Source organism: Salvelinus alpinus, chromosome 25 (genome assembly GCF_045679555.1).
Source record: "Salvelinus alpinus chromosome 25, SLU_Salpinus.1, whole genome shotgun sequence".
NCBI lineage: Eukaryota > Metazoa > Chordata > Actinopteri > Salmoniformes > Salmonidae > Salvelinus > Salvelinus alpinus.
In genome coordinates, this window is record NC_092110.1 from 47,592,171 (window position 1) to 47,604,697 (window position 12,527).

Sequence of the window (12,527 nt, forward strand, 5' to 3'; positions counted from 1 at the left end):
TCAATAGGGCTCTGGTCTAAAGTAGTGCACTATGTAGGGAACAGGGTTCAATAGGGCTCTGGTCTAAAGTAGTGCACTATGTAGGGAACAGGGTTCAATAGGGCTCTGGTCTAAAGTAGTGCACTATGTAGGGAACAGGGTTCAATAGGGCTCTGGTCTAAAGTAGTGCACTATGTAGGGAACAGGGTTCAATAGGGCTCTGGTCTAAAGTAGTGCACTATGTAGGGAACAGGGTTCAATAGGGTTCTGGTCTAAAGTAGTGCACTATGTAGGGAACAGGGTGACATAGGGCTCTGGTCTAAAGTAGTGCACTATGTAGGGAACAGGGTGCCATTTGAGACGTATCCTCTGTATCTGGTCTGTTCTCCATCCCTCCTCATTTTCCCTGTAGAGTTATCTCATTCCCACTGTGTTCCCTGTAGAGTTATCTCATTCCCACTGTGTTCCCTGTAGAGTTATCTCATTCCCACTGTGTTCCCTGTAGAGTTATCTCATTCCCACTGTGTTCCCTGTAGAGTTATCTCATTCCCACTGTGTTCCCTGTAGAGTTATCTTATTCCCACTGTATCGACTGTAGAGTTATCTCATTCCCACCGTGTTCCCTGTAGAGTTATCTCATTCCCACCGTGTTCCCTGTAGAGTTATCTCATTCCCACTGTGTTCCCTGTAGAGTTATCTCATTCCCACTGTGTTCCCTGTAGAGTTATCTCATTCCCACTGTGTTCCCTGTAGAGTTATCTCATTCCCACCGTGTTCCCTGTAGAGTTATCTCATTCCCACCGTGTTCCCTGTAGAGTTATCTCATTCCCACTGTGTTCCCTGTAGAGTTATCTCATTCCCACTGTGTTCCCTGTAGAGTTATCTCATTCCCACTGTGTTCCCTGTAGAGTTATCTCATTCCCACTGTGTTCCCTGTAGAGTTATCTCATTCCCACTGTGTTCCCTGTAGAGTTATCTCATTCCCACTGTATCGACTGTAGAGTTATCTCATTCCCACTGTGTTCCCTGTAGAGTTATCTCATTCCCACTGTGTTCCCTGTAGAGTTATCTTATTCCCACTGTGTTCCCTGTAGAGTTATCTTATTCCCACTGTATCGACTGTAGAGTTATCTCATTCCCACTGTGTTCCCTGTAGAGTTATCTAATTCCCACTGTGTTCCCTGTAGAGTTATCTCATTCCCACTGTGTTCCCTGTAGAGTTATCTCATTCCCCCTGTATCGACTGTAGAGTTATCTCATTCCCACTGTGTTCCCTGTAGAGTTATCTCATTCCCACTGTGTTCCCTGTAGAGTTATCTCATTCCCACCGTGTTCCCTGTAGAGTTATCTCATTCCCACTGTGTTCCCTGTAGAGTTATCTCATTCCCACTGTGTTCCCTGTAGAGTTATCTCATTCCCACTGTATCGACTGTAGAGTTATCTCATTCCCACCGTGTTCCCTGTAGAGTTATCTCATTCCCACTGTGTTCCCTGTAGAGTTAATTCATTCCCACTATGTTCCCTGTAGAGTTATCTCATTCCCACTGTATCGACTGTAGAGTTATCTCATTCCCACTGTGTTCCCTGTAGAGTTATCTCATTCCCACTGTGTTCCCTGTAGAGTTATCTCATTCCCACTGTATCGACTGTAGAGTTATCTCATTCCCACTGTGTTCCCTGTAGAGTTATCTCATTCCCACTGTATCGACTGTAGAGTTATCTCATTCCCACTGTATCGACTGTAGAGTTATCTCATTCCCACTGTGTTCCCTGTAGAGTTATCTCATTCCCACTGTGTTCCCTGTAGAGTTATCTCATTCCCACTGTGTTCCCTGTAGAGTTATCTCATTCCCACTGTATCGACTGTAGAGTTATCTCATTCCCACCGTGTTCCCTGTAGAGTTATCTCATTCCCACTGTATCGACTGTAGAGTTATCTCATTCCCACTGTGTTCCCTGTAGAGTTATCTCATTCCTACTGTGTTCCCTGTAGAGTTATCTCATTCCCACTGTATCGACTGTAGAGTTATCTCATTCCCACTGTGTTCCCTGTAGAGTTATCTCATTCCCACTGTGTTCCCTGTAGAGTTATCTCATTCCCACTGTGTTCCCTGTAGAGTTATCTCATTCCCACTGTGTTCCCTGTAGAGTTATCTCATTCCCACTGTGTTCCCTGTAGAGTTATCTCATTCCCACTGTATCGACTGTAGAGTTATCTCATTCCCACTGTGTTCCCTGTAGAGTTATCTCATTCCCACTGTGTTCCCTGTAGAGTTATCTCATTCCCACTGTGTTCCCTGTAGAGTTATCTCATTCCCACTGTGTTCCCTGTAGAGTTATCTCATTCCCACTGTGTTCCCTGTAGAGTTATCTCATTCCCACCGTGTTCCCTGTAGAGTTATCTCCTTCCCACCGTGTTCCCTGTAGAGTTATCTCATTCCCACTGTGTTCCCTGTAGAGTTATCTCATTCCCACTGTATCGACTGTAGAGTTATCTCATTCCCACTGTGTTCCCTGTAGAGTTATCTCATTCCCACTGTGTTCCCTGTAGAGTTATCTCATTCCCACTGTGTTCCCTGTAGAGTTATCTCATTCCCACTGTGTTCCCTGTAGAGTTATCTCATTCCCACTGTATCGACTGTAGAGTTATCTCATTCCCACTGTGTTCTCTGTAGAGTTATCTCATTCCCACTGTGTTCCCTGTAGAGTTATCTCATTCCCACTGTGTTCCCTGTAGAGTTATCTCATTCCCACTGTATCGACTGTGATGGGAGTTACGGACCTCTGGGACGGAGCACTTGCTTTAAACGATTGTTGGATAGAGATGGTATAATTTAGACCTCTTTGTCGTGACTTATTGAGGAATGTTAGTCCGCAACAAAGACCAAATATGACCCTACTGTTCCTTCTCCAGCAGAAACCATGTCCTCATGTTTCAGTCTTAATCAGAATGAATCGCACAGGCTTTCGTCTCTCTTCGTTAACGTGATTAAATCTCTGGTCAGATGTACTGCACTATATAGGCAATAGGGTGCCTCGTTGGGACAGTCCTAGGGGTGTTTATTGTGAGACATATGGGCCGGGTTGCATCATTCTCTTTGTCTGCAGCTGGGCTGAGTGTTCTGGTCTGTTCTCCAGTGTCTTTCCAAAGAAAACAGCTCAATCAATCTTGATTACTGTAATCCCCATTACTCAGCTCTAACGCAAACCTTCTGGTCAGATACCAATACGCCTCTATAAACACAAGTCAGATATCGGGGTCTCAACTAGGGCTGTGGTCGGTCACGGAAAATTTCCCGTCAGTTTTCCTGCGATTGTCAAGCAAATAACTGTCGGGTCTCACGGTAAGTGACCGTTAATTAACATGAACACATTTAGCGTCTCCTGGCTTCCATACACAGCCTACATGCCATTTTAAAAGGTCAAATAAATCCATGTGATATAGCCTACACCTTCACAATAAATCCATTATTTATGTTAGACAGGTCTAAAGAAACATGATATGAAGAAAATGGAGTCTATTTCAGAAGAACAGAATAGCATACTCTGAGTTGTCCTTATGTTAGGGTCCTGACCTGGCTATGCCGTATTGGCTGTGGGCTACACTAGTTCATTTAGCAGGTCCTGACCTGGCTAGGCCGTATTGGCTGTGGGCTACACTAGTTCATTTAGCAGGTCCTGACCTGGCTAGGCCGTATTGGCTGTGGGCTACACTAGTTCATTTAGCAGGTCCTGACCTGGCTAGGCCGTATTGGCTGTGGGCTACACTAGTTCATTTAGCAGGTCCTGACCTGGCTAGGCCGTATTGGCTGTGGGCTACACTAGTTCATTTAGCAGGTCCTGACCTGGCTAGGCCGTATTGGCTGTGGGCTACACTAGTTCATTTAGCAGGTCCTGACCTGGCTAGGCCGTATTGGCTGTGGGCTACACTAGTTCATTTAGCAGGTCCTGACCTGGCTAGGCCGTATTGGCTGTGGGCTACACTAGTTCATTTAGCAGGTCCTGACCTGGCTAGGCCGTATTGGCTGTGGGCTACACTAGTTCATTTAGCAGGTCCTGACCTGGCTAGGCCGTATTGGCTGTGGGCTACACTAGTTCATTTAGCAGGTCCTGACCTGGCTAGGCCGTATTGGCTGTGGGCTACACTAGTTCATTTAGCAGGTCCTGACCTGGCTAGGCCGTATTGGCTGTGGGCTACACTAGTTCATTTAGCAGGTCCTGACCTGGCTAGGCCGTATTGGCTGTGGGCTACACTAGTTCATTTAGCAGGTCCTGACCTGGCTAGGCCGTATTGGCTGTGGGCTACACTAGTTCATTTAGCAGGTCCTGACCTGGCTAGGCCGTATTGGCTGTGGGCTACACTAGTTCATTTAGCAGGTCCTGACCTGGCTAGGCCGTATTGGCTGTGGGCTACACTAGTTCATTTAGCAGGTCCTGACCTGGCTAGGCCGTATTGGCTGTGGGCTACACTAGTTCATTTAGCAGGTCCTGACCTGGCTAGGCCGTATTGGCTGTGGGCTACACTAGTTCATTTAGCAGGTCCTGACCTGGCTAGGCCGTATTGGCTGTGGGCTACACTAGTTCATTTAGCAGGTCCTGACCTGGCTAGGCCGTATTGGCTGTGGGCTACACTAGTTCATTTAGCAGGTCCTGACCTGGCTAGGCCGTATTGGCTGTGGGCTACACTAGTTCATTTAGCAGGTCCTGACCTGGCTAGGCCGTATTGGCTGTGGGCTACACTAGTTCATTTAGCAGGTCCTGACCTGGCTAGGCCGTATTGGCTGTGGGCTACACTAGTTCATTTAGCAGGTCCTGACCTGGCTAGGCCGTATTGGCTGTGGGCTACACTAGTTCATTTAGCAGGTCCTGACCTGGCTAGGCCGTATTGGCTGTGGGCTACACTAGTTCATTTAGCAGGTCCTGACCTGGCTAGGCCGTATTGGCTGTGGGCTACACTAGTTCATTTAGCAGGTCCTGACCTGGCTAGGCCGTATTGGCTGTGGGCTACACTAGTTCATTTAGCAGGTCCTGACCTGGCTAGGCCGTATTGGCTGTGGGCTACACTAGTTCATTTAGCAGGTCCTGACCTGGCTAGGCCGTATTGGCTGTGGGCTACACTAGTTCATTTAGCAGGTCCTGACCTGGCTAGGCCGTATTGGCTGTGGGCTACACTAGTTCATTTAGCAGACAAGACTTGCTTATAATTCCGTGGCATTATGTTATATTATTCTATAGTATGAAGAATACAATTAAACAAAGCTGAATAAAATATATTGTAGCAGGCTCAAGGGGGTGGGGTTTCCACGTCACCAAGTTCAATAACCAAACACGCTCAGGGAGCACAACTAGAATGTAAATGGAGAATTTATTAGGGAGATTTGCACACGGTTGGAAAGGGGGGGGGGTGAATTCAGCAACCAGTTCACAATCACTTCTCGTTGTGTCCGTTCCGTTCTCCAGGGGTAATCCTAAAACTCACGTCCTCAGCCAAACCGGTTCGGTACACAGTGAAGGTAATCAGACAGCCCAGGTCACAACGAGTAATCACACAGATAATTATCTCTCTCTCTTCTCTCTCGCTCCACATGTTTCCCCTCTCTCTCTTCTCGCTCCACATGTTTCCCCTCTCTCTCTCTCTGCTCCACATGTTTCCCCTCTCTCTCTTCTCTCTCGCTCCACATGTTTCCCCTCTCTCTCTTCTCTCTCTGCTCCACATGTTTCCCCTCTCTCTCTTCTCGCTCCACATGTTTCCCCTCTCTCTCTCTGCTCCACATGTTTCCCCTCTCTCTCTTCTCTCTCCACATGTTTCCCCTCTCTCTCTCTGCTCCACATGTTTCCCCTCTCTCTCTTCTCTGCTCCACATGTTTCCCCTCTCTCTCTTCTCGCTCCACATGTTTCCCCTCTCTCTCTCTCTGCTCCACATGTTTCCCCTCTCTCTCTTCTCTCTCGCTCCACATGTTTCCCCTCTCTCTCTTCTCTCTCTGCTCCACATGTTTCCCCTCTCTCTCTTCTCTCTCCACTCCCCTCTCTCTCTCGCTCCACATGTTTCCCCTCTCTCTCTTCTCTGCTCCACATGTTTCCCCTCTCTCTCTCTCTGCTCCACATGTTTCCCCTCTCTCTCTTCTCTCTCGCTCCACATGTTTCCCCTCTCTCTCTTCTCTCTCTGCTCCACATGTTTCCCCTCTCTCTCTTCTCGCTCCACATGTTTCCCCTCTCTCTCTCTGCTCCACATGTTTCCCCTCTCTCTCTTCTCTGCTCCACATGTTTCCCCTCTCTCTCTTCTCGCTCCACATGTTTCCCCTCTCTCTCTTCTCGCTCCACATGTTTCCCCTCTCTCTCTTCTCTCTCGCTCCACATGTTTCCCCTCTCTCTCTTCTCTCTCTGCTCCACATGTTTCCCCTCTCTCTCTTCTCTCTCGCTCCACATGTTTCCCCTCTCTCTCTTCTCTCTCGCTTCACATGTTTCCCCTCTCTCTCTTCTCTCTCTGCTCCACATGTTTCCCCTCTCTCTCTTCTCTCTCGCTCCACATGTTTCCCCTCTCTCTCTCTCTGCTCCACATGTTTCCCCTCTCTCTCTTCTCTCTCTGCTCCACATGTTTCCCCTCTCTCTCTTCTCTCTCTGCTCCACATGTTTCCCCTCTCTCTCTTCTCGCTCCACATGTTTCCCCTCTCTCTCTTCTCTCTCGCTCCACATGTTTCCCCTCTCTCTCTTCTCTCTCCACATGTTTCCCCTCTCTCTCTTCTCGCTCCACATGTTTCCCCTCTCTCTCTTCTCGCTCCACATGTTTCCCCTCTCTCTCTTCTCTCTCTGCTCCACATGTTTCCCCTCTCTCTCTTCTCTCTCTGCTCCACATGTTTCCCCTCTCTCTCTTCTCTCTCGCTCCACATGTTTCCCCTCTCTCTCTTCTCTGCTCCACATGTTTCCCCTCTCTCTCTTCTCTCTCGCTCCACATGTTTCCCCTCTCTCTCTTCTCTCTCACTTCACATGTTTCCCCTCTCTCTCTTCTCTCTCTGCTCCACATGTTTCCCCTCTCTCTCTTCTCTCTCGCTCCACATGTTTCCCCTCTCTCTCTTATCTCTCGCTCCACATGTTTCCCCTCTCTCTCTTCTCTCTCTGCTCCACATGTTTCCCCTCTCTCTCTTCTCTCTCTGCTCCACATGTTTCCCCTCTCTCTCTTCTCTCTCTGCTCCACATGTTTCCCCTCTCTCTCTTCTCTCTCGCTCCACATGTTTCCCCTCTCTCTCTTCTCACTCCACATGTTTCCCCTCTCTCTCTTCTCTCTCTGCTCCACATGTTTCCCCTCTCTCTCTTCTCTCTCGCTCCACATGTTTCCCCTCTCTCTCTTCTCTGCTCCACATGTTTCCCCTCTCTCTCTTCTCTCTCGCTCCACATGTCTCCCCTCTCTCTCTTCTCTCTCTGCTCCACATGTTTCCCCTCTCTCTCTTCTCTCTCGCTCCACATGTTTCCCCTCTCTCTCTTCTCTGCTCCACATGTTTCCCCTCTCTCTCTTCTCTGCTCCACATGTTTCCCCTCTCTCTCTTCTCTCTCGCTCCACATGTTTCCCCTCTCTCTCTTCTCTCTCGCTTCACATGTTTCCCCTCTCTCTCTTCTCTCTCTGCTCCACATGTTTCCCCTCTCTCTCTTCTCTCTCGCTCCACATGTTTCCCCTCTCTCTCTTCTCTCTCGCTCCACATGTTTCCCCTCTCTCTCTTCTCTCTCTGCTCCACATGTTTCCCCTCTCTCTCTTCTCTCTCTGCTCCACATGTTTCCCCTCTCTCTCTTCTCTCTCTGCTCCACATGTTTCCCCTCTCTCTCTTCTCTCTCGCTCCACATGTTTCCCCTCTCTCTTCTCTCTCTGCTCCACATGTTTCCCTCTCGGTCATCTCCCTGTTTGCGCCACCCACTTCCTCTTTTATTCCCCAAGCACTCCATGGCTTAATGAGCGTCGTTGGGCCAGGAAGTCCAAGTAAGGCTCGGGGGTGGAGCCAGCGGGCTACAAGATTACGCCCTTCAATCACCTCTCCCCTCATCTCTCCCTGCCGTCTGCCATAATATTTTCTCCAAATGATTTGAGGGAGTGCCCACATGCTGCTATTCTGTGTTGAGCGGTTAACAAAGAAATAGGTACTTCTATATGAGTTAACTCATCAAATCAAATCAAATGTATTTATATAGCCCTTCTTACATCAGCTGATATCTCAAAGTGCTGTACAGAAACCCAGCCTAAAACCCCAAACAGCAAGCAATGCAGGTGTAGAAGCACGGTGGCTAGGAAAAACTCCCTAGAAAGGCAGGAACCTAGGAAGAAACCTAGAGAGGAACCAGGCTATGAGGGGTGGCCAGTCCTCTTCTGGCTGTGCCGGGTAGAGAGGAACCAGGCTATGAGGGGTAGCCAGTCCTCTTCTGGCTGTGCCGGGTGGAGATTATAACAGAACATGGCCAACATGTTCAAATGTTCATAGATGACCAGCACGGTCAAATAATAATAATAACAGTGGTTGTAGAGGGTGCAACAGGCCAGCACCTCAGGAGTAAATGTCAGTTGGCTTTTCATAGCCGATCATTCAGAGTATCTCTACCGCTCCTGCGGTCTCTAGAGAGTTGAAAACAGCAGGTCTGGGACAGGTACCACGTCCGGTGAACAGGTCAGGGTTTCATAGCTGCAGGCAGAACAGTTGAAACTGGAGCAGCAGCACGGCCAGGTGGACTGGGGACAGCAAGGAGTCATCATGCCAGGTAGTCCTGAGGCATGGTCCTAGGGCTCAGGTCTTCCGAGAGAGAGAAAGAAAGAAAGAGACAAAGAGAGAATTAGAGAGAGCATACTTAAATTCACACAGGACACCGGATAAGACAGGAGACTATAACAAACTGACCCTAGCCCCTCGACACATAAACTACTGCAGCATAAATACTGGAGGCTGAGACAGGAGGGGTCAGGAGACACTGTGGCCCCATCCGATGATACCCCCGGACAGGGCCAAACAGTCAGGATATAACCCCACCCACTTTGCCAAAGCACAGCGCCCACACCACTAGAGGGATATCTTCAACCACCAACTTCAACCACCAACTCTCCCAGTGGAGAAAGGGGAACCGGCCAGGCAGAGACAGCAAGGGCGGTTCGTTGCTCCAGTGCCTTTCCGTTCACCTTCACACTCCTGGGCCAGACTACACTCAATCATAGGACCTATTGAAGAGATGAGTCTTCAAAAAGACTTAAAGGTTGAGACCGAGTCTGCATCTCTCACATGGGTATGCAGACCATTCCATAAAAATGGAGCTCTATAGGAGAAAGCTCTGCCTCCAGCAGTATGAGTTAACTCCTATATGACTTATTAAACTTTAGGTGCTCTACAGTTGGTCTGTATATTTTGATGTTGTTTTTGATGAGACTCTCATGATGATGTTTAAAAAGTCATTTGAAAGGCATGAGCTCTGCTTTGTTTTGTTTTTTGCGCAGGCTGTACACACTTCATCAGTCTCTCATTCACAATTTGACAAGCACTTGATAATGCCTCTAATTTCACACGGCGGCATCCCCTTTGTGTGGCCGTAATGCCCCCTGAAAAAGATCCATGCCTTTTGTGGCCTGGAGTACAGTGGCCGTTTTGCCCTTCTCCCAGAGTGCTGCGTTGTGACCTTCTCCCTGAGTGCTGCGCGCTCCGAAGCGCCTCTCACTCACACGGCTCTCAGTCACGTGATCGGGTCTTTCTCACAGGCTACAAGTGAAGACAGACACATCGGGGACTCAACTGCGCGTGTCCTTATCCAACTCCGAGGTGCATATTAAAGATATTGGAAGAAGTGTCCACATATACTTTGTCAGCCAACAAGATGAGTAGAACTAACAAAATAGCAAAAGCACTAGTCCCCCATAGTACAAAAGTTGACCTATTCTGTGTGAGAAATAAATATTCCAAACATAGTCTGGGACAGTTGTGGGATGCGAAACATCACAAATGAATACACGAGCACCATGTTTAGCTTAAAATGTTGATAAACTATTAGTCTATTTCTTCACATTATAAGGGCAGCAATGCGTACATGTTAGTAGGCTATAAGCGGGAATGTGCCATTAGCGTAAAACACCATTATCAGAAGTGAGTTTTTATGGTGAAAATGATCTTCCCCAAACTTGAAACTCACATGCTTAATTTTAAGAAGTTATTTGGCCACGTTAGTTGTGATACTAACCTTATTAAAACATATAGGCCTATGGGCTAGGATACATGAGGTGTGCGACTATGATTAGAGAAAGTCGCGCAAAAAAAGGCATTGTTTCTTGCCTTATGGTGGGCGTCATTCACAAGGGATTATACATCATTCACAAGTGATCGGCTAATATTGTCACCCATCAGACTATCCTTAATTTAATGTTGTCTTTACATATACTACATAATATATGTGTGACATTTGTTTTGATTTAGAATGGACCATTATCATGCACCTGTATTGAAACAGAGGCAGCGGGAAAAAATGCATGTCATCTATGTACTTGAATAGCAAATGGAGGACGCTTTTCCCAATGGTTTATTTTCATGCCAGCCAGGTAGGCTCTACTCCTGTTGTAAATATAAGCAATGTGCTTAATAAAAAGTTGAGAAAATAAATATAGTAAGGCTATAGAAAGCTGATGGGATCCTCCTCTTTTTAATAGAGGCCATCAAAACTCTGTTTTCTCTCGCACTTGCATAGCCTATAGAAATGTTGCGCAACATGAGCTCATGGGTTCTCCTGAAGTGTTTGATTAGATTTTATAATACATTTGCATAGAAAATACCAAAATGTTCTCTCTGCCTAATGGCAAAATGTGTAGAACTACAAAAAAAACTGCTTTAAAACTGCAAAAATGTCTCTCGGCAAAATGTGTAGAACTGCAGAAAATGTGCAACATTTTCTCTCTGCCCCATGGCAGAATGTGTATAACTGCATTAAATAAACTTTAACAAACATTTTTGTTTGGGGGGGGGGACCAGATCTTGCTTAGGGCTTCCTACAAATCTTAGCCGGCCTTCTATCAATCTACCTAACAATCTCCAAATGACGTTAAGCTGTCTAAATTATGTTAAACTGTCCAAATGACGTTATGGTTTCCAAATGACGATATGCTGTCCAAATGACGATATGCTGTCCAAATGACGATATGCTGTCCAAGGTCAATATAAGTTTTTTATTGCATGTGTCCTTAACGTATTCTCTCTCTCTCTCTCCCCTCTCTCTTTATCCCCCCTCTCTCTTTCTCTCTCTCTCTCCCTCTTCCCCCTCTCTGTCCCTCCTTCACCTACCGTAGAAGTGGAAGCCGAAGGGACCAGCCCTGCAGCACATGGTCAGTGGTCTGTGTCTGGACAGTCAGCCTCCGGCTGGCCCTCCAGCCATCACTCAGTGTCGCTCCCAGCTGGCCAGTCAGGTCTGGGAGCCACAACTCATCACCTGATTATCTGAACCCTGGTGGCTGGGGAGAGGAGGAGGAGGAGGAGGGAGAAGGAGATACACTAGTGGCTGGGGAGAGGAGGAGGAGGAGGGGGGAGGAGGAGGAACACTGGTGGCTGGAGAGAGGAGGAGGAACACTGGTGGCTGGGGAGAGGAGGAGAAGGAGAAGGAGGAAGGAGGAACACTGGTGGCTGGGGAGAGGAGGAGGAGGAACACTGGTGGCTGGAGAGAGGAGGAGGAACACTGGTGGCTGGAGAGAGGAGGAGGAGGAAGGAGGAACACTGGTGGGTGGGGAGAGGAGGAGAAGGAGGAGGAGGAAGGAGGAACACTGGTGGCTGGGGAGAGGAGGAGGAGGAGGAGGAGGGGGAGGAAGAGGAACACTGGTGGCTGGAGAGAGGAGGAGGAGGAAGGAGGAACACTGGTGGCTGGAGAGAGGAGGAGGAGGGAGGAGGAGGAACACTGGTGGCTGGAGAGAGGAGGAGGAGGGAGGAGGAGGAACACTGGTGGCTGGGGAGAGGAGGAGGGAAGGATAAGCCGGTACTGGCTTGACCCAGAGGATCACGTCTGTCTGCTCACTGTCCTTCCCTGGGAGAGAGAGGAGGAGGAGGGAGGAGGAGGAACACTGGTGGCTGGAGAGAGGAGGAGAAGCCGGTACTGGGAGAGAGAGGAGGAGGAGGAGGAGGGAGAGGAGGAGGAGGAGGAGGAGGAGGAGGAGGAGGAGGAGGAGAAGCCGGTACTGGGAGAGAGAGGAGGAGGAGGAGGAGGGAGAGGAGGAGGAGGAGGAGGAGGAGGAGGAGGAGCCGGTACTGGGAGAGAGAGGAGGAGGAGGAGGAGGGAGAGGAGGAGGAGGAGGAGGAGGAGGAGGAGGAGGAGAAGCCGGTACTGGGAGAGAGAGGAGGAGGAGGAGGAGGAGGGAGAGGAGGAGGAGGAGGAGGAGGAGGAGGAGGAGGAGGAGAAGCCGGTACTGGGAGAGAGAGGAGGAGGAGGAGGAGGGAGAGGAGGAGGAGGAGGAGGAGGAGGAGGAGGAGGAGAAGCCGGTACTGGGAGAGAGAGGAGGAGGAGGAGGAGGGAGAGGAGGAGGAGGAGGAGGAGGAGGAGGAGGAGGGAGAGGAGGAGGA

General features: G+C 48.8%; 1 protein-coding gene across 1 annotated transcript in view; it reads left to right on the forward strand.

The window, feature by feature from the left end:
• galnt16 (UDP-N-acetyl-alpha-D-galactosamine:polypeptide N-acetylgalactosaminyltransferase 16) overlaps positions 1–11,696 on the forward strand; it is a 115,710-nt gene extending 104,014 nt beyond the window's left edge. The window contains exon 14 of the mRNA XM_071366969.1: positions 11,270–11,696. Within this exon, the coding sequence (XP_071223070.1) occupies positions 11,270–11,413 (144 nt within the window). The 3' untranslated portion in view covers positions 11,414–11,696. The remainder of the gene's footprint in view (positions 1–11,269) is intronic.
• The last annotated feature ends 831 nt before the right edge of the window (positions 11,697–12,527 follow it).